The sequence below is a fragment of the Oncorhynchus tshawytscha genome, linkage group LG07, assembly GCF_018296145.1.
Source record: "Oncorhynchus tshawytscha isolate Ot180627B linkage group LG07, Otsh_v2.0, whole genome shotgun sequence".
In the NCBI taxonomy this organism is placed as follows: Eukaryota; Metazoa; Chordata; class Actinopteri; order Salmoniformes; family Salmonidae; genus Oncorhynchus; species Oncorhynchus tshawytscha.
Genome location: NC_056435.1, coordinates 45,938,373 through 45,960,660, shown reverse-complemented (window position 1 = coordinate 45,960,660; position 22,288 = coordinate 45,938,373). Strand labels below are relative to the sequence as shown.

Below are 22,288 nucleotides of genomic sequence, written 5' to 3'. Positions count from 1 at the left end.
AAGACGCAGCTGTCTCCAATTACCCATTCCTTCTGACACTATATAAAAGCCAGTGTTCTGTTCAGGGGGGAGATCTCTTCTTTTTGGAGGTAGAGATTTTGCTAGAGAGAATTGCTGAGATTGATTGTGATAGAGGTTGATTTTGCTGGAAAGTGGTATGTTCTGTGAGTTTGTTGCTCAGATAGAGCTTATTTGACATCCTTTTGTTTCTTAGTTTGTTTGAAATTGTTTAATATTCTGTTTCATTTGTTCCCAGGGGGAGGAAGGGGAAGGCACCTAGGGAGTGCTTAGGCAAGAGGCCCGCGGGCATACATATACCCGTAGCATATTCGCTGTCTACACACACTAGGTAAGACCTGGGCAGACCACCCCTTGTATTTTGGTTAGGGCACCAGGTGGTGCTAAATTAGGTAAGTAGTGGGTAGGCAGGTAAGATAGGAGAGGGGGGGGGGCTTTGAGATTTACTTTCTTTGCTTTGGTTCCGTCCAGCCCCTTTTCCCCATATTACCGTGTAAAGGAATAAAGTCCTTGTAAACGGTACCACATTCTGCCTGTTGTCATTCTTACTTGCACCTACAGTCCATACCTTTTTCGCTTCACAGAGAGTTTAGTTGTAGCAGGGTGTTGCGTTCCCTCTTCATAGAGGCGTGCGTAACAGTGAAGCTGGAACATAATTAGGTTACAGCCATTACGGGCTGAAAAGTTTGACTGAAGATCCCTCATTTGTTTAGGAAAAACATTCCCTATTCCCTCCACCCTTGCTCTCTTTAAGTGACACATGTATGCGTCGCATGCATGTGACCAATAGGACCTGAGCTGTAGCATATCATAATCACATCAATAAACTGGTTATAACAAACTCAAAACACATGACAGCATAATGGATGCAGAGGACGTGACAAATAAACCTGAAATGGGGGACTGTTTACTTTTTGCTCAAGAGGTAAAGGGGAAGTCAGAAGTGTGGAATAAATTTGACTAGTTGCGGAAAATGCTGGAGATCAAGAAAAATAATGTACGGAGCAAGCGCTGTGTGAATATTGTGTGTGCCAAACAGGTGCTGTTGGATTACAACAATTTCTCTGCCCGTTTGGAACTTTGTAAACAACACTAAATAAATGATAAGCGTACCAGAGTCTGTTGTAACGTGCTTTTTATTGTACTTATTCTTTTTAAAGCCTTTATTGCTGCAAAGACTAAAACCAGTCGCATTCATTCTTGAATGCAATTTCCAAAATGGAACGGTTTATTTATGATTTACTCAAATTATTCAAGGGTCGCTTTGTTATGTTATAAAACGAAAATACTTGATTGCATTGCAATTCATGAATGCCTCGTATGCTGTGTGATGACATGAACAAATTAATGATTGATTGATACAGTACAGCAGCTTATAAGTATTTAAATAAAGGCCTTGTCACGCCCTGGTCTTAGTATTTTGTGTTTTCTATATTTATTTGGTCAGGCCAGGGTGTGACATGGGTTTATTTTTGTGTTGTGTTTATGTATGGGGTTTTTTCGTAGGTTTTGGGATTGTGGCTTAGTGAGGTTTTCTAGCAGAGTCTATGGCTGCTTGAGGCGGTTCTCAGAGTCAGGTGATTCTCGTTGTCTCTGATTGGGAACCATATTTAGGTAGCCTGGGTTTCACTGTGTGTTGGTGGGTGATTGTTCATGTCTCTGTGTGTGTTAACACAAGATAACCTAAACAGTCTTTCAAGTTACATATGTTGTTTTGTTTTGTTCGTTTTTTCTTCATCATTAAATATGTATCTAACTTACCACGCTGCATTTTGGTCCGACTCTCTTTCAACGGAAGAAAGCCGTAACAGAATCACCCACCACAACTGGACCAAGCAGCGTGGTGACAGGCAGCGACAGCAACAGCAGCGAAAAGAGGAATGGACATGGGAGGACGTTATGGACAGCAAGAGTATAGAGTATACGACTTGGGAGCAAATAGACAGGTGGGCAGTCGACCCAGAGAGAGTGCCAGAGCCCGCCTGGGATTCGCTGGAGCAGTGCGAAGAGGGCTATATGAGAATGGAGTCGAAGAGAATAGCACGGCGGCGCAGAAGGGAGCCCGAGAGTCAGCCCCAAAAATTTATTGGGGGGGGGGCTCAGGGAGAGTGCGGCTGAGTCAGGGTTCAGACCTGAGCCAACTCCCCCTGTTTATCGTGAGGAGCCAAGGAGGAGACCAGAACCAGAGCCGGTGTTGGAGGTGAGTGAAGCAGACTGTGAAGGAGTTAATGGGGAAAGTGGAGGAGAGAGTTATGAGGGAGTTGCTAGTTTGGTGCTTTAGGTATGATATTCGTCCGACGGAGCGTGTCGGGGATTTGATGGCACCTGGGTCAGCGCTCCATACCTGTCCTGAGGTGCGTGTTAGTCGGCTGGTGAAGAGTGTGCCAGCCTCACGCACTAGGCCTCCTGTGTACCTACCTAGCCTTGCACGTCCTGTGCCAGTCCTGCTCTCAGGCTCTCCAGTACACCTTCACGGTCCGGTCCATCCTGTGCCACCTTCACACACCAGTCCTCCGGTGGCAGCTCCTCGCACCAGGCTTCCGGTGCGTGTCCTCGGTTCAGTACCACCAGTGCCAGCACCACGCACCAGGCTTTCAGTGCGCCTCACCTGTTTAGCGCTGCCGGAGCCTCGCGCCTGTTCAGCGCAGCCAGAGCCTTCCTCCTCTCCTGCGCTGCCAGAGTCTCCCGCCTGTTTAGCGCAGCAAGAGCCTTCCTCCTCTCCTGCGCTGCCAGAGTCTCCCGCATGTTCAGCGCTGCCAGAGCTGCCAGCCTTCCTCCAGCTGCCAGTCTGCACGCTGCCAGGAGCTGCCAGTCTGCACGCATGTTCAGCGCTGCCAGAGCCTCTCCTCAGCTGCAACAGCAGCTGGAGCTGCCAGTCTCCTGCCTGTTCAGCGCAGCCAGAGCTGCCAGCCTGCACGGAGCAGCCAGAGCTGCCAGTCCGGCAGTCGGGAGCAGTCTGCAGCCGGAGCTGCCAGTCTGCAGCCCAGTCTGCACGGAGCAGCCAGAGCTGCCAGCCGGCACGGAGCAGCCAGAGCTGCCAGCCGGCACGGAGCAGCCAGAGCTGCCAGTCTGCACGGAGCAGCCGGAGCTGCCAGTCTGCACGGAGCAGCCGGGGCTGCCAGTCTGCACGGAGCAGCCGGGGCTGCCAGTCTGCACGGAGCAGCCGGGGCTGCCAGTCTGCACGGAGCAGCCGGGGCTGCCAGTCTGCACGGAGCAGCCGGAGCTGCCAGTCTGCAGCCAGGCCGCCAGCAGCCGGCCGCCAGCTGCCAGTCTGCACGCCAGAGCAGCCGGGAGCTGCCAGTCTGCACGGAGCAGCCGGGAGCTGCCAGTCTGTGGAGCAGCCACGGTCTGCGTGGAGCAGCCGGAGCTGCCAGTCTGCAGCAGCCAGAGCCGCCAGCCGGAGCTGCCAGTCTGCGTGGAGCGGAGCAGCCGGGAGCTGCCAGTCTGCGTGGAGCAGCCAGAGCCGCCAGCTGCGGGAGCTGCCAGTCTGCGTGGAGCAGCCAGAGCCGCCAGCGTGGAGCAGCCAGAGCTGCCAGTCTGCGTGGACAGGAGCAGCCGGAGCTGCCAGTCTGCACAGCCAGAGCCGCAGCCGGGAGCTGCCAGTCTGCACAGGAGCAGCCGGGAGCAGCTGCCAGTCTGCACGGAGCCGCCAGTCTGCGTGGAGCAGCCAGGAGCTGCCAGTCTGCACGGAGCAGCCGGAGCTGCCAGTCTGCAGCCAGAGCCGCCAGTCTGCGTGGAGCAGCCAGAGCCGCAGCCGGAGCTGCCAGTCTGCGTGGAGCAGCCAGAGCCGCCAGTCTGCGTGGAGCAGCCAGAGCTGCCAGTCTGCGTGGAGCAGCCAGAGCTGCCAGTCTGCACGGAGCAGCCAGAGCTGCCAGTCTGCATGGAGCAGCCAGAGCTGCCAGTCTGCATGGAGCAGCCAGAGCTGCCAGTCTGCATGGAGCAGCCAGAGCTGCCAGTCTGCATGGAGCAGCCAGAGCTGCCAGTCTGCATGGAGCAGCCAGAGCTGCCAGTCTGCATGGAGCAGCCAGAGCTGCCAGTCTGCATGGAGCTGCCAGTCTGCATGGAGCAGCCAGAGATGCCAGTCTGCATGGAGCAGCCAGAGCTGCCAGTCTGCATGGAGCAGCCAGAGCTGCCAGTCTGCATGGAGCAGCCAGAGCTGCCAGTCTGCATGGAGCTGCCAGCAGCCAGAGCTGCCAGTCTGCATGGAGCTGCCAGTCTGCATGGAGCTGCCAGTCTGCAGGAGCAGCCAGAGCTGCCAGTCTGCATGGAGCAGCCAGAGCTGCCAGTCTGCATGGAGCAGCCAGAGCTGCCAGTCTGCATGGAGCAGCCAGAGCTGCCAGTCTGCATGGAGCAGCCAGAGCTGCCAGTCTGCATGGAGCTGCCAGTCTGCATGGAGCAGCCAGAGCCGCCAGTCTGCATGGAGCTGCCAGCTGCAGAGCCGCCCAGTCTGCATGGAGCTGCCAGTCTGCATGGAGCAGCCGCCAGTCTGCATGGAGCCCAGAGCCGCCAGTCTGCATGGAGCAGCCAGAGCCGCCAGTCTGCGTGGAGCAGCCAGAGCCGCCAGTCTGCGTGGAGCAGCCAGAGCCGCCAGTCTGCGTGGAGCAGCCAGAGCCGCCAGTCTGCGTGGAGCAGCCAGAGCCGCCAGTCTGCGTGGAGCAGCCAGAGCCGCCAGTCTGCGTGGAGCAGCCAGAGCCGCCAGTCTGCGTGGAGCAGCCAGAGCCGCCAGTCTGCGTGGAGCAGCCAGAGCCGCCAGTCTGCGTGGAGCAGCCAGAGCCGCCAGTCTGCATGGAGCAGCCAGAGCCGCCAGTCTGCATGGAGCAGCCAGAGCCGCCAGTCTGCATGGAGCAGCCAGAGCCGCCAGTCTGCATGGAGCAGCCAGAGCCGCCAGTCGGCCAGGATCTGCCAGATCCGCCAGTCAGCCAGGATCTGCCAGAACCACCAGCTAGCCAGGATCTGCCCGAGCTTCCACCTCAGTCCCGAGCTTCCACCTCAGTCCCGAGCTTCCACCTCAGTCCCGAGCTTCCACCTCAGTCCCGAGCTTCCACCTCAGTCCAGTGGGGTCCTTGGTGAGGGTTATTAGGCCAAGGTCTGCGGCGAGGGTCGCCAATCAAAGGACGCGTTACAGGGGGACTAAGACTTGGTTGGAGTGGGGTCCACGTCCCGAGCCGGAGCCGCCACCATGGACAGATGCCCACCCGGACCCTCCCCTATGGGTTTTAGTTGTACGGCCGGGAGTCCGCACCTTGGGGGGGGGTTCTGTCACGCCCTGGTCTTAGTATTTTGTGTTTTCTATATTTATTTGGTCAGGCCAGGGTGTGACATGGGTTTATTTTTGTGTTGTGTTTATGTATGGGGGTTTTTCGTAGGTTTTGGGATTGTGGCTTAGTGGGGTTTTCTAGCAGAGTCTATGGCTGCTTGAGGCGGTTCTCAATCAGAGTCAGGTGATTCTCATTGTCTCTGATTGGGAACCATATTTAGGTAGCCCGGGTTTCACTGTGTGTTTGTGGGTGATTGTTCATGTCTCTGTGTGTGTGTTAGCACAAGATAGACTGTTTAGGTTTTCACGTTACGTTTGTTGTTTTGTTTTGTTCGTTTTTTTCTTCATCATTAAATATGTATCTAACTTACCACGCTGCATTTTGGTCCGACTCTCTTTCAACGGAAGAAAGCCGTAACAGGCCTGAAGTAAATTACGGTATTAAGACTAAACGCTCTTAGGCCTACAGCTCGATTGTGGTTATACAAGGCTGCTATTGTAAACCTACTAATGATAATGACATTACTTATTCTAATAATGATGATCATAACAATAATAGTCAAAATAACAATAAGGAGATCAAGAAAAAGGGAGGGTTATTATTATAATTTTTGGGACAATTTGGAACACTAAATCATTTATAAATAATAGAAGAGAGGCTGTTCTAATGAAAAAAAGTGTAAAGCTCTTATTACAGCATAGCCAAAATTAAAAACAGAAGAATTTTCTAAATTGTTTATCCGACAAACAATTTGTGGTTGGTGCTCACAGAGGATTGTTGCTCACAGAATGAGTCGGCTATTAAACAAACACTTAAACAGGCAACAGAAGCAGGATCGGTCTTATTTCTGTTGATACAGTGCAGTCGGACAGAATTCAGACTAGTAATATGACATTTTTGGCCGATACCGATATCTTATATTTTCCTTGCCAAAAAAAAACAGATTCCGATATTTACATTTTTTATGGCCTTTTAAGCGTTCTAGTACAGTTAAATAGTTAACACACATGGACGCAGCGGTCTAAGGCACTGCATCTCAGTGCAAGAGGCGTCACTCCAGTCCCTGGTTCGAATCCAGGCTGTATCACATCAAGCCGTTATTGGGAGTCCCATTGGGCGGTGCATAATTGGCCCACCGTCGTCCGGGGTAGGCCGTCATTGTAAATAAGAATTTGTTCTTAACTGACTTGCCTAGTTAAATAAAGGTTACAGACACACACAACCTTTATTTTGTTGGCATTTATATATGTCCCCATTACCAGGAAAACATCATCAAAACCTATTTCTTTCACTTACTTGCTGTGCTATTTTGTTGTTCATTTGTTCAGTCGTTTCATTCTCAAATCAGGATTTCTATGGAACGCTGTTTAGGTCTTTGCGTGTCAAAAAAAGAAAACAATGACCAGTAGATAACACTATGACGTGTCGAATAAGCTTGTTGACCAATCAGGACCTGAATGACTGTGCGTCACATAATAATTTAACACGTTCATAAATTGTTTATGTAGTTATTACACAATCACTTGTATTTTATGTTGCTAGTTCGCTCATGGATGCAAACAATGTTCTTCCCTAAAAACATTGCAAAAGGACATCTGTTTCAGCTAGCTAACTATACAGCTAGGTGTCATCTAAAATAACCCTAATTTATGAGGGAGTTTTTTTTATCTATGTGAAGCTAGCCACAAAAAGGATTATCCACAATAGTGGACATTGCGGTTAGCGATCAAAATAAACATATGGCATAATTCTACTATTTGTATTCATTTGCATCACTGTCAATGGCAGACTTTTATTTTGAAGGCAAACTGCAAATTCCACTATTGTGCCTAATCCTTAATGTGGCTAGCTTCACAACACATAAGCCGGTCCGGTCGAGCCTCACAAGCCAGATGAAGCTAGCTGGCTGCTTATAACGTTAGCTTTGGGCAACAGGGTTAAGTAACGTAAACTCACCCCATTCCGTACAAATGTGCGCAACCGCAACATTCAAATGAGGCTACAAAGAAAACTAAATGGGACTGTAGCGACTGTGTGGACTTCAAAATCGGGGGTGTGAACAAGGTTTCTATTCAAGTGTTGATCGACATGGTAATGGCTCTATAGTATTGGAGAAAAGTTTTTTTTTTAAACTGACCTTACATTGTGACGTGTCATGTCGTAACGTACAGCACACATAAAGCAACAATCTCTCTCCACCAGGTGTAGCACTTCTCTCATCCTTTAAAAACAAGTAATGGACAGTGACGGGGATAAAGGGGGGGATACCTAATCATTTTTTTGTCATCATTGCATGCTATCATCATTCTCAAAGCCGCTGTTTACTTCTGAAGATCACTTTAGCACCGCCCTAAAAACACGATTCAAATTCGACACAAACCTTCAAATAGGTATGTAATGACACATTATATAAACTCTTTATAGTGTTTTATTTACATTTTAGAGGCGATAAGGTGATAAGTTGGACAGATCGAGTGAAGAAAAGCTATTTTCCCACACAACATCTCTCCTTCTCACTATCACGCATTAGTTTCGCTTCCCCACCCGCCATTTTTAAAAAGATCCGACGGGGCTCATTGCCTGCTTGAATTATGCAGAAACGGGCTGCGTTTAAGTCATGTAATTGATTCTGTTGGAGAGAGGAGAAATTGTGATTTACAATGGTATTGACATTACAGTTGATCTGGAAGTATTACATTTTTGGGGCGCTAAAGTAAGGGCAATTGTACGGACCACGAGTTTACATGAGAGGCTACAAAGAAAAATAATAGCAGCGACTGTGTTGACTTCAAAATCTGGGGTGTGAACTACGTTTCTATTCAAGCGTTGATTGACATGGTAATGGCTCTACAGTATTGGAGAAAAGGTGAAAAAAACAGACCCGCCGTTACATCGAGACGTGTCATGCCGTAACGTACAGCATGAATAAAGCAACTATTTTTGTCTTACAATCGCTCTCCACCAGGTGTAGCACTTCTCTCATCGTTTAAAAACAAGAAATGGACAGTGACGGTGTAAGGGGGGATACCTAGTCATTTTTTGCGTCATCACTGCAAGCGATCATGATTCTCAAAGCCGTTGTTGACTTCTGAAGATGACTTTAGCACCGCCCATAAAATCCGATTTAAATTCGAAACAAACCTTCAAATAAGTTTCTAATGACACATTATATAAACTCTTTATAGTGTTTTATTATTTTTTTAAAGACGTTTTCCCATACATCTCTCCATCTCACTACCACGTATTAGTTTCGCTTCCCCACCCAGCATTTTTTTGAAGACCCGACGGAGCTCATTGCCTTGTTGAATTATGCAGAAACGGGCAGCGTGGAGGTCTCGGCATGAATTCTGTTGGAAAGGGGAAAAATTGTGCTTTACAATGGTATTGACATTACAGTTGACCTGGAAGTATTACGTTTTTTGGGCGCTAAAATAAGGTCAATTGTACGGACCAAGGCGATGTACAAAATTGAGTGAGTTTACGTTACTCACAAGGATTCCTAAATCATTGCTAAGAATAATGAAAATGACTGCAGTTTCTACTGGTCATTGTTCTCAGGCTGGTTGTATTGGTGCTAGCTAGGTACCAAGCTAAAGCTAGCTACCCCAGAAGTTGCGGTTGAACAAATTATTCTTTATTACCAACGCGATATTGTAAACATCTTTCGTGGCCGGTGTTTGCTTGTTTGCAGACTTTTTTGTACATCAATGACAGTGCTACTGTATCTTTTTTGACACACAAAGAACCAAACGGCATTCCATAGTATGGAAGTCTTGAAGCTAATAGCAGTGACGATATTACAGTGTAACTCCAGTAGAGCAACATCTGAAAAATAGCGCACTTGGTAGTGTGTACCGGTGCTCGCCCAGTCGGCGAAAGCCAACATCACCCACGACAGAAAACCGTTTATTGTCAAGGACAGTGAATTCCATTTCGCCTTTGAGTTGTCTCGCTGAAATGTTCTTACTCTTTCAAATGACTTGTTGACTGCTCAATCCACACAGGAGATATTGTGGGCCAGGTTATGAATGCTGTGTTCCACGTGTAGTGCAACATTTTACGTGGGGTCATTACAGCATGTACCTACGTTATATAGGTATGCACGTCAGCTTTGACATCGGATTTGCACATCGGCATTAAACTAGACATCGGACGATACCGATGTTGCCATTTTTAACTAATATCGGCCGATTCCGATATGTTCACTGAAATATCGTGCATCCCTAATTCAGACCCCTTCACTTTTTCCACGTTTTGTTACATTACAGCCTTATTCTAAAATGTATTAAATTACATTTTCCCCTCATCAATCTACACACAATCCTCCATAATGACAAAGCAAAAACTGTTTTTTAGAAATATTTGATCATAAAAAATTTAAAAACAGAACTACCTTATTTACATAAGTGTTCAGACCCTTTGCTATGAGACTCGAAGTTGAGCCCAGGTGCATTTCCATTGATCATCCTTGAGATGTTTCTACAACTTGATTGGAGTCCACCTGTGATAAATTCAATTGATTGGACATGATTTGGAAAGGCTCACACCTGTCTATATAAGGTCCCACAGTTGACAGTGCATATCAGAGCAGAAAACCAAGCCATGAGGTCAAAGGAATTGTGTCGAGGCACAGATCTGGGGAAGGGTACCAACAAAATTATGCAGCATTGAAGGTCCCCAAGAACACAGTGTCCTCCATCATTCTTAAATGGAAGAAGTTTGGAAGTACCAAGTCTCTTAATAGAGCTGGACACCCGGCCAAACTGAGCAATCGGGGGAGAAGGGCCTTGGTCAGGGACGTGACCAAGTGCCCCCCTTTGGACTCCTGTTGTTGAAACTGCCATTTCCTGCAAAAATACTCTATTATGGTGTGGTGCCTGGACAATGATTACATAGTGGCGCAGCCAGTCCACAAGATGGTGCAGCGCCCCTCTTACATTCTTTACCACAAAGACAGTTTGATGTCACACATCAGAGAAGGTTGACTTGAATGGGAATATCTGCTGTTTAAATCCTCCATAGGAAACCTATTGAAATATAGATCATAGAATAGACATGATCATTTAAGTTGATATTCGATGGTAGGTGGACCGAAGGCCATCTTTGTGGTAGTAATTAGAAGTTAAAATTTCAATCCAGTAAAAATGTAAATGTGTACCAGTTAAATTGCAGTGGTCTGAAGCAGGGGTTGAACCCGGTTCAGGGAACAGAACCGAATACCAGAGATGAACAAAAAAAATATCGAGGAACCGTTCTGGAACAGAACTGTTATTTTAAAAGCATGGGAACCGGTTAATAATGTTCTGGCCATTTTTTTCTAGTCCCATAAAAGACCTCTCTGTCACTCAGAAACTTATTCCAGTGTCTGCCTGCCTGCCAGCTGAACATATTTGCCAGTGCTTCTGTGTGTAGGCTACCTGCCCCTCCCTCTGAAACACAGTCTACTGTAGCCTACTGACATTACATACGTGATTCAGAAATTAGAGAGATTTTTTTATTAGAGAAGACCGGATTAACCTTTTCAATGCTACTTAAAAAATGTACTATAGTTCACGTTTCAAATTGGATTTATAAAGTACGAAAAGGTAAGGTGTTTTTATTTTAATTCTGATGCCACTCTGCACACAGAAGCTTGTTAGCTAGCTAGCCAACCTTCATAGAAGCCGCTCCTCAGTTGGTATAATTCGGTGGGCCTAATTCAGATAATGCATGTCATAACAACAAGATTGCCAGTGCTTCAAGCAAAGCCTCCTTCTCCATCGTCTCTCGCTCCACAAAATTTCTGTCGCTTCTTGCGCCCTACACTCATCTGTCCAATAGCTTGCCTGCTCCAAAGCAAGATAAACTATCCGCACTGATTGGTGAAGTAATTTAATGTTGAGCGAAATGTAAATACAAATCTTAGGTTTAAAATGGAACGATATAAAATGTAACTTTTTGGGAGTTCGAACCGGTTCAGAACTAAACTTCAGGTCGGACCTGTGTAACGGAACAGGGGAAAAAATGGTTCTGTTCAGAATGAACATTTATTTATTTTTGGGATAGGTCCATTCTATGATTGGTTGAAAGAAATTGATAATACGAAGATTGTGGGAGCTGTACTTTTAGATTTCATTGCAGCCTTTGATATTATTGACTAAGTTTTATTTTCGATCAACAGTTGGAATTGAGGTGGGTTCCTGCCTCCTCATTAATTCACATGCATTTTCTGGCTGGTGCTTGTTTTCCTTACAAATAATAACTTTGGACATGTGTACGTTCCTATCAAAGTAAGTTCCTTATTTTCTGTAAACGTGTTGTCGTTTCTACTGTAGGCACATAGGGTTCGAGACCTCCCTGCTGTTTCATTACAGTATTTACAGTTTAATTCACATTTTCAAGTACTGTTGACAAATAATGCATTCTGATTATTGCATAGAATGTAATGGACACCTAATACCTTTTTGAAGGTTGTACTGATTATAATGAGCTAATGCTAAGCTCTTTACCAGCTATATGTGGTGCCATGTTTAAACGTCTCTCAAACCAAAGATGTTACAACAAAAGGAGGTGAAGGAATGGTTTACTCATCTTTCGGGTAAACATCCGGAAGTGAATAAAGGGAAGTGAATGATCGTAGACGACACACCCCCTTCAACATGCATACTATAAACAGACCAAACTCATCGTCTCCTCTTATTATCATCTTTGGTTGATGCGAAAAGAAAAACATGGCAGCGCGCAAACTACCCATTGTCGAATGACTTTAGATTTCTAGAAAGCGTTTATTTCTATCAATTATTTCTATCAATGGTGAGCTCACCTGTTATGGGATTAATTATAAATAGTAACTGCTATTAACTAATTAAAATTGTAGTTTCTGTCAGCCGAGAGTTATAAAATTATGACCACTTGTGTAATAACATATTGACACATGTAATAAAGCATTCACTGACTGTTGTCTGCCTGTGGCCTTAACCATGTAATTATAGCTTGCACTAATAAATGCTCTCTGTTTCATAACCTCCCCCTGTTCCCAGCAGATACTAACTGCACTGGCAGCACCCCCCCGCACAGGTGGCTGGCTACGATAACACACCCAAACACACACACTGAAACCCTCTAAACACACACACATCCAAACACACACACTGAAACTCTCTAACCACACACACCAGCATAGAGAACAAAGAACTCTGTCAAGAACCAAAGGGATACTGACACTAGGCTGGAGAGGACTGTCTATCACCTACAAGCAACCTACCAGAAGCCAGGACTACCAGAATCTACCTACGTCATTCTATGTATTAATTCTGATGCACGCTTTGTCTTCGGGGCGCGTTCCAGCTGTCTCTCTCTGAGTCAAGTGTGAATGAGCCCGTGCACGCCTGAGCAATACTTTTTCACTGAATAAACAGCCTACATATATTTTATTCCACCGTGTCCTGGTTCATGACCGAGTCCAGTTCCTCCAATCTTATCATCAACACTTGTGTTACGTCAATCTTTCCTCAGTTAGCGCTTTGACAAATGTAGCCTATGTAACCTAAATTTGAGGTGTCCAAATACCTTATAAAATATGGTAGTAATCTTGCTAAGACCAGAAGAGCTGAGGAGGAAAAGGTGATCATTAAGATAACTTCCCTTTCTCAGAGGTCCCCAGCCGACCTATCAGGAGAGGAGAAGATGGAACTAATTGAGTTACAAAATAAACTGGATAATATATATAAATTAAAAGCAGAAGGGGCCTTTATTAGATCTAGGAAAAAATGGATTGAGGGAGAACAGTATTCATCCTATTTCTTTAGACTTGAAAAATGTCACACTAAAAATAACACTATCCATAAGTTAAACATTAATGGTGTTATTACAGATGACCAAAAATTAATCGCTAAATACTGTAGCAATTTTTACAGAAAATTGTATAGCTCTACATACTGTCAGGAATCCACAGATATGTTTTTAACTCACTGAATAATGTTCACTCTATCAGTGATATAGAATCTAAACAGTGTGATGAACCCATCAAAGTTGAAGAGATTACAGAGTCTATCAAACATCTAAAGAACAATAAAATCACCAGGTGTTGATGGAATTACATCAGAATTTTACAAATGATTTTCTTAACAAGTAGCTCCCTTTCCTATTTGAAGTCTTTTTAGAGAGTATTAAAAACAATGTTCTCCCTCCTACAATGAGTCAAGGGTTAATAACACGGATACCTAAGCCTAAAAAATAAGTGCTGCTCATCAATAACTGGCGTCCAATTTGTCTTCTTAATAATGACTATAAGATATTAGCCTTACTACTTGCAAAAAGAATTAAAGAGGTCCTAGATGCAATCATTGATGAAAGACCGTCTGGCTTCATGAGGAACAGACATATTTCTAACAATGTCAGACTAGTATTAGACATACTTGACTACTCAGACCTAATAACTGACGATAGCTTCATTTTATTTTTAGATGTTTATAAAGCATTTGACACAGTAGAGCATCAGTTTCTCTTCCACTCCCTTGAGACTAGGCTTTGGGGATTTTTTCTGTAAGGCTATTAAGACTATCTATGCAAATGGTAACAGCTCTATCAAATATGTAATATCAAATATCAAATATATGGCACCTCAGCTAGATTTGAGTTAAAGAGAGGAATTAGGCAAGGTTGTTCTCTCTCTCCGTACCTGTTTTATTAATCACCCAACGTCTTGCAAATTCTTTAAATAATAGTACAAGGTATTTCCAAACTGGTAAATAAATTACTATAAGCCAGCTGGCTGATGATACTACACTTTTTCTGAAAGACGCTAACCAAATTCCCATATCCTTCAATGTGATACAATCCTTTTCCAAAGCGTCTGGGCTTATCTTAACATTAATAAATGTGAATTCATAGCTGTCAAAGATTGTGTGACACCTTCATATTATGGTATTCCAGTAAAAGAAGAACTTACATATTTAGGCATAACCATTAGAAAGGATCTGAAGTCTAGAGGCTTACTAAATTTTAACCCTCTTATTAAAAATTCCCAGAAGAGTCTAAATCAATGGCTACAGAGGGACTTATCTTTAAAAGGTAGAGTCCCCTAATAACCAAGGCTGAAGGTATCTCTAGACTAACATATGGCGCTCTATCTTTATATCGTGACAGTAAAATAAACAAGGAGATAGACCAGATGCTTTTCAACTTTCTTTGGAGAAACTGTACCCATTACATTAGGAAAACTGTTGTAATGAACACTTATGAGAATGGTGGACTGAATTTTCTGGACTTTACTACTTTAAATAATACTTTTAAAGATCAATTGGATAAAACAATTCCTAAGAAGACCCACTTCTATCTGGAATTGTATTCCTCATCATGTCTTCTCTACTTTTGGTGTCCTTAAACTCATGTTGTTTTGCAATTATAATATTGACAAAATTCCAGTGAAACTTTCTGCCTTTCATCGGCAGGTTCTCTTGTCATGGTCCTTAATTTATAGTTTTGGCAAGTTGGTTAGGACATCTACTTTGTGCATGACACAAGTCATTTTTCCAACAATTGTTTACAGACAGATAATTTCACATAATATTCACTGTATCACAATTCCAGTGGGTCTGAAGTTTACATACACTAAGTTGACTGTGCCTTTAAACAGCTTGGATATTTCCAGAAAATGATGTCATGGCTTTAGAAGCTTCTGATAGGCTAATTGACATTTCAATCAATTGGAGGTGTACCTATTGTTGTGTCTTTACTATCATTAAACTGAAGACTTAATTTTATCAAAGATTCTCTGTAATTAGTATTACGCGATTAGACTGATTAATCATGAAACTGTAATTAACTAGGAAGTCGGGGCACCAAGGAAAATATTCAGATTACAAAGATATAATTTCCCAATATAACATTTCAGATCTTTTCATATCTGATCAATAGTCTTCTGATTAATGAATTATTTATTTTACCTCACGTTAGTCTCATTCCAAACGTCGTAAATTGTTGGTTATCTGCACGAACCCAGTCTTCACTATGAGTCATCCATACATCAATTGTCTTAAATCATTTATTTATTACTAAGTAATTCACAGAAATGCATAAATAAATATGGTTACAAGAAATGATAAGGGAATGTGCCCTAGTGGGCTAAACCGGCATCGCGGCTTGGTGGACAAAACACGGAGTGGGGTCAGCTGAGAAGTCACTACAGAGTTGATAATCCTTTGCACATGAACGCTCACTCATTCGGGAAAAATTGCAATCAATATATGTATTTACACTCAGTGTGTCATCTTGATCGCTGGTGAAAAGTTTGTTTCTTTGTAGAATTGTCCGTCTCTCTCCCTCTCTCTCTTGGTTGTGGTTATAGTAGATTGTTCAGAGTGACTTTCCTTCATTCGTTATAGAATGGATGTTTACGGCGGTTGTCGTTCTTCGCATTCAATGATACCAAATTCCTAGCTGCAGACTAGTAATTCATATCAAAGACTTGTTCTTATTATGTCGGTATCGATAGTCTAAGAGTTTAACCACGTGGTATGGTTAAGAGATTCAGCAATGGTCTTCAAACTTCGTCCTCTCCTAATGGAGAAAAACATGGTCTGGTGATAATTTCTCAAAGTTAGGTTTTATTCGGAATTGCAGAAAAGGGGCTGTCCCAGGATGCCTGACCCTAACTGGGCTCAGTGGGCGGTCCTCTGATTTAATTAAACTCAAAAGGGAATTGGATTTTCCTTCATTAAACAGTCCAAAATCACATTGTAAAATTGTGTAAACAGTATCATACTCACTCATTCATCTTATACAACAATTAGATGTAAACCTCATATCTGAGGCTATTATATAAACAGCGTTATGGTAATGGGTCTCCCATGAGCTTCCCCAAAATGTAACAAATGGACCAGTTCGTAGCTGGATTCTTCACCGATCTTTTATACCTTGTCCGGAACATGAAATTTGTTCGGACCTCGAGTTCTGTGAGGTGGAAGTTCACCCCGCCTCTTAAACTGTGTGGCCATGTGGCAGGGTCTTCTCATTAGGAATTTACGACCTCTCTCTGACCACAGCAGCCTAGTTGAAGGAGGCAGGGGGAGGCAGGGAGAGGGGGATGTGGCTTGCTATACCCAAAGAGGGCAACGTCATGACACTATGGATCTATTTCAAACTTCAAACTCAGTGCCTCTTTGCTTGACATCATGGGGAAATCAAAAGAAATTAGCCAAGACCTCAGAAAACAAATTGTAGACCTCCACAAGTCTGGTTCATCATTGGGAGTAATTTCCTAACGGCTGATATTACCACATGCATCTGTACAAACAATAGTATGCAAGAATAAACACCATGGGACCAAGCAGCTGTCATACCACTCACGAAGGAGACGCATTCTGTCTCCTAGAGATTAATGTAATTTGGTACGAAAAGTGCAAATCAATCCCAGAACAGCAGTGCTGGAGGAAACGGGTGCAAAAGTATCTATATCCACAGTAAAATGAGTCCTATTTCGACACAACCTGAAAGGCCACTCAGCAAGGAAGAAGCCACCAATCCAAAACCACCATAAAAAAGCCAGACTACGGTTTGCAACTGCACATGGGGACAAAGATTGTACTTTTTGGAGAAATGTCCTCTGGTCTGATGAATCAAAAATAGAACTGTTTGGCCATAATGACCATTGTTATATTTGAAGGAAAAAGGGGGAGGCTTGCAAGCCGAAGAACACCATCCCAACCATGAAGCACATGGGTTGCAGCATCATGTTGTGGGGGTGCTTTGCTGCAGGAGGGACTGGTGCACTTCACAAAATAGATGGCATCATGAGGATGGAAAATTTGGCGGATATATTGAAGCAACATCAGTCAGGAAGTTAAAGCTTGGACGCAAATGGGTCTTCCAAATGGACAATGACCCCAAGCATACTTACAAAGTTGTGGAAAAATGGCTTAAGGACAGCAAAGTCAAGGTATTGGCCATCACAAAGCCCTGACCTCAATCCTATTGAAAATGTGTGGGCAGAGATGAAAAAAACATGTACGAGCAAGGAGGCCTACAAATCTGACTCAGTTACATCGGCTCCGTCAGGAGGAATGGGCCAAAATTCACCCAACTTATTGTGGGAAGCTTGAGGAAGGCTACCTGAAATGTTTGACCCAAGTTAAACAATTTAAAGGCAATTGCAACCAAATACTAATTGAGCGTAAACTTCTGACCCACTGGGAATGTGATGAATGAAATAAAAGCTGAAATAAATCATTCTCTCTACTATGATTCTGACATTTCACATCCTTAAAAATAAAGTGGTGATCCTAACTGACCTAAGACTGGGAATTTTTACTAGGATTAAATGTCAGGAATTGTGAAAAACAGTGTATAAATGTATTTGGCTAAGGTGTATGTAAACTTCTGACTTCAGCTGTACATTCTAAGAGTCTTTCTCCATTCTGATTTTTTAATACTGTTCAATTCAACTTCAACAAATTTCAGCACTTTTATTATTTCTGCATTTCCTGCACTCAATTGCAGTGGTGGAAAAAGTACCCAATTGTCATACTTGAGTAAAAGTAAAGATATGTTTATAGAAAATTAGTCAATTAAAAGTGAAAGTCACACAGTATAATACTACTTGAGTAAAAGTCTAAAAGTATTTGGTTTAAAATATACTTAAGTATCAAAAGTAAATGTAATTGATAAAATGTACTGAAGTATCAAACAATTTCAATTTCCTTATATTAAGCAAACCAGATGGCACCATTTTCTTGTTTCTTTTGTATTTACAGATAGCCAGGGGCACACTCCAACACTCAGACATAATTTACAGACAAAGCATGTGTTTAGTGAGTCCTCCAGATCAGAGGCAGTAGATGACCAGGGATGTTCTCTTGACAAATGCGTGAATTTGACAATTTTCCTGTCCTGCTAAGCATTTAAAATGTAACAAGTACTTTTGGGTGTCAGGGAAAATGAATGGAGTAAAAAGTACAGTATTTTCTTTAGGAATGTAGTGTAGTTGTCAACAATAAAAATAGTCAAATAAAGTACAGATACCTGCCAAAAAATACTACTACTTAAGTAGTACTTGAAAGTATTTTTACTTAAAGTACTTTACACCACTGCTCAATTGAGAAATTCCACACTGCTACGTAGGGCTGCACGATATGGGCAAATAATCCAGGACTTATTTTTAACCATATGTTGCAATTGCGATTTGACTTGCGAATTACAGCAAAACTGTTGGAATCATGGAAATAGTCATTCTATTATAATTCTATAGTTAGAATATGAGCACTGAATGTGGGCACTTTGAAAACAGTCTTGTTTGAGATGACAACGAATTAAAATTCCAGGGAGTTATTGTGACAGGGTAGGAACTAAAGTGTTGATAAGTGTTCCCTAGAGGATCCTATAGGCTTTGGCTACATTGCATGTTTTCTCATAGCTACTTCATGTAACTAACATATTCTTGCTTTGCATATTCCTCTTTGATTTAGAAGATACTGTTGCATAAACAACATGCTGATTTAGATCTACACCATCACTGGTATTATCAGGCTGTATTAGCTAGCTACGTTTGCTCTTACTCAGTACATTTATTAGCTAGCAATTAGCATCTCACAAGATTTAGGGCAACTTGCTAAGAAAAGACAAACTAGCTGTTTGCTGATGTAAGAAACACAAACTGATAGTGTCATTATAGAACACTAGTGGATTTATATTATGAAGCAAAGTCAAAACAGAATTGTTGTCATCAACATTGTTGCATGTGCTGCATTAACCATGCAGACTGAAAGCAAGTGTCGTGGTTGAGGAACATCAAATGCGCTCCTTGAGTGACAGGGGGCGTGGCTAGGTCTGTGTGGAAAGTAGCACGGAGAGAAAGAGATGACTCAAGTCGCGAAGTAAACTATAAAAATTGACATTACACATGGCATATCACATTTAACAAACTAAATATTAAAATACCGGAATAGAAGGGAGAGTAAAAACCCAAACCGGTCCCTGCATCAATACCGAAATATCATAAAGTACAGTATACCGCCCAGCCCTAATGTGAGGCCTACAGTCAGTGTCCAGACTTCAGTTAGTCTACTATTCCAACTACTAGGCTACGACACTCAAATAATTCTGCCAAAGAGACATCCCTTTCAAAACACCAAAAAGTGTTTTGAATGAAATTTGGTGATTGTTATTCATTAGGCCTACACAAGTTTTGTAACATGAATTGATGCGTACACTTCTGTCCGCGGGCGACTGTCTCGGCCACTCATCTTGCCTTGACAAAATTTCAGTGTTATCATTGAACCATGCCGCATTTTGGAACATATTCCACAAGTCTATTCACTCATTTTTCACCCGACTGACATACAGTAATGATAAATAGTGTAATAACCTACAGTTCTCTTGGAATATACACCAAGTGTACAAAACATTAAGAACACCTTCCTAGTATTGAGTTCCACCCCTCCCTTTTGCCCTCAGAACAACCTCAATTCAATGGGGCATGGACTCTACAAGGTGTCAAAAGCATTCCACAGGGATGCTGGCCCATGTTGACTCCAATGCTTCCCACAGTTGTGTCAAGTTGGCTGGATGTCCTTTGGGTTGGAGACCAGTCTTGATACACACGAGAAACTGTTGAATGTGAAAGACCTAGCAGTGTTGCAGTTCTTGACACACTCAAACCAGTGTGCCTGGCACCTACTACCATACCCTGTTCAAACGCACTTAAATCTTTTCTCTTGTCCATTCACCCTCTGATTGGCACACATACACAATCTGTCTCAATTGTCTCAAGGCTTCTCAAAATCCATCTCCACCCCTTTATCTACACTTATTGAAGTGGATTTGACAATAGACATCAATAAGGGATCATAGCTTTTACCTTGATTCACCTGGTCAGTTCATGCTATTTTCATGACATATTCATAATGTTTTGTACACTCAGTGTATGTTTTAATTATTGTGATAGGCTCATCTTTTACCGGTACGGTGTACCCCAACTATTTATTTTGCCGGTATGCCTTACCGTCCTGGCTTACTTTCACTCCTGGTCTTGCAGGAATTTCACATCACAAATGTAATCTTCAACCTGTTTCTCTTGTAGCCTGTCTGCTCCTATTACCATTGGGTCACATGAGCATAGCCAGCCCGTCCCACTCGCCACCCAGCCTGTGTTCAGCCCTTATCATCAGTTAGCCTAGATGTGTACTGAGATCCTATCTAACAGGCAGCTGTTGTGTGGCTGCCACAGCTTGTTGACTAAACACCCAGGCTCATGTAAGGACTGAATCAAAATACAGTTCCCAGCTGTATATTTATAGTGGTGCATTACAGTAAAATATTAACAAGGATGTAACCATGATACTCCACGAACTGTTGCAGTGTAAAATTACTAAACAGTGGGGCATCGAGAAGGAGGCCTGACACTGGCCTAGGAACAACCCTCAAGACAGTTTGTTCTTACAGCCACTGTGTCAGAAGAAATTCCCCGCAAGCGCTATAAATGAAAATGAACAGAACTGCATAAATACTAGTCAGGGTGTACTTACTAGACTATATTTAGTGTCATAAGTTCAGTTCTCATCTGACCCATGGGAGAGAGGATTTGCCCATCTCTTTGACATTTATGAGTCAGTTGTATGCTAATGCCAAAGTAAACTGGAACCACAATAGGGGGAAATCATCAGCTGTGCAACGTGGCATTGTACAGCTGACTTTATTAATGCTCCCAAATCAGAATTCACATTCAGCTCTCTGGATTCAAGACATGTCCCTTTGAAAAGAGTGGCCAGTGAGAAAACATCTGAAAGTGAGGACAGTTTATTTATCAGTTTTTTTCTCTCTCTCTCTCTCACACACACACACACACACACACACAATTCAGGTGCCTTACCTCTGTGGAGTCATCGTAGGACACGCGGATGGTATTGAGCTTTGGCCCAATACTGACAGTCTCTGTGAAAGCTGCACCACAGTCTTTATACGGTCCTTTATGGAATTTGTAGGCAATAGTAACGTTTTTGATATAAGGCGACCCTGTCTTGATATTGACCTCAGTGAACAGCCCAGAGTACACAACAGCTGCAACCACCGTTACAATCAAACACAAGATGAGAAACACTATCAGTGCTAAAATAATAGAGTCAGACATTTTCTACACTAACACTGGTGCCACTGATGCAACTCAACCTCTTCCAAGTGAAACGTTCTATTTTGATTATGTCAAGCTCTATATGAAGTGTCAAAGAAGAGCCTCCTCGGAATGTACAAATTTGCGGACTGTCTACAAACTACAAAGCACAAACGTCATGAATAAGATATCCCCGAGATTTGAAAAGAAGATGCATATGAATTGCTTGTGATGTAAAAACGAGAATAATCCGTACAACTGTTGTTTGCATTCATACGATTTTCCGTGATAACTGAAGGTAGGACGAAAGATTTTTATAACTAACCCAAGATAGACCAGATCCTGTCGTTTCCAATGGAGCAAATTAATCATAGTCTGCAGCACAAGCACGGAGGTGGGCAGAGCCAAGCACAAGCTAGTGAGATCCTATTGGCGCGTTTTAGAATTTATTTGCATATTTTCGTTAGGGAACGCCTACTCTGAAGTGCGCATGTGCAATAACTCAGCCCGCTCTTGCACTCCTTTTAAACGTCGCAATTTTTACAAACTTTGGCAAAGGGTACATTATACGAAACGCATACCACTCTGTTTGTTACCAATTTTAGTTTGGGAAACAGAAAACTATATGCAGATCAAATGTTTCATCGATGAGAACATTTGCAGAATCTTGGCCAAAATCCATCTCGCTCCATCTTCTCCCACTGCCGGCCGCTGGGCTTCCTCCTCATCATATTTGGTAGTGAGTTGAAAAGCCAACAGGATGCTTCATATGTATACATCCTGTGAGATATCTGGCTCATTGCTCATCTGTGGTAGGACGGTGGCGTTATATAGCCTAACACCATGTATTTCCCTAAACACAGGAACATGCTTCCCGGATAAACCATCTAGACGCGTATGAAGGGGTGTCCCTTTTCGACGAAGCTATAAT

At 43.3% G+C, this 22,288-nt stretch overlaps 1 protein-coding gene and 1 long non-coding RNA gene across 2 annotated transcripts in view; one reads left to right on the top strand and one right to left on the bottom strand.

Annotated features, from left to right (window-relative positions):
- Window positions 1–21,725, bottom strand: part of LOC112254643 (testis-expressed protein 264 homolog) — a 140,733-nt gene extending 119,008 nt beyond the window's left edge. The window contains exon 1 of the mRNA XM_024427369.1: window positions 21,121–21,725. Within this exon, the coding sequence (XP_024283137.1) occupies window positions 21,121–21,378 (258 nt within the window). The 5' untranslated portion in view covers window positions 21,379–21,725. The remainder of the gene's footprint in view (window positions 1–21,120) is intronic.
- LOC121846801 lies at window positions 10,459–12,688 on the top strand. The gene is made up of 2 exons (XR_006083771.1): window positions 10,459–10,861; window positions 12,299–12,688. It is a non-coding gene; the product is annotated as an uncharacterized LOC121846801 (long non-coding RNA).
- Window positions 21,726–22,288: the final 563 nt, after the last annotated feature.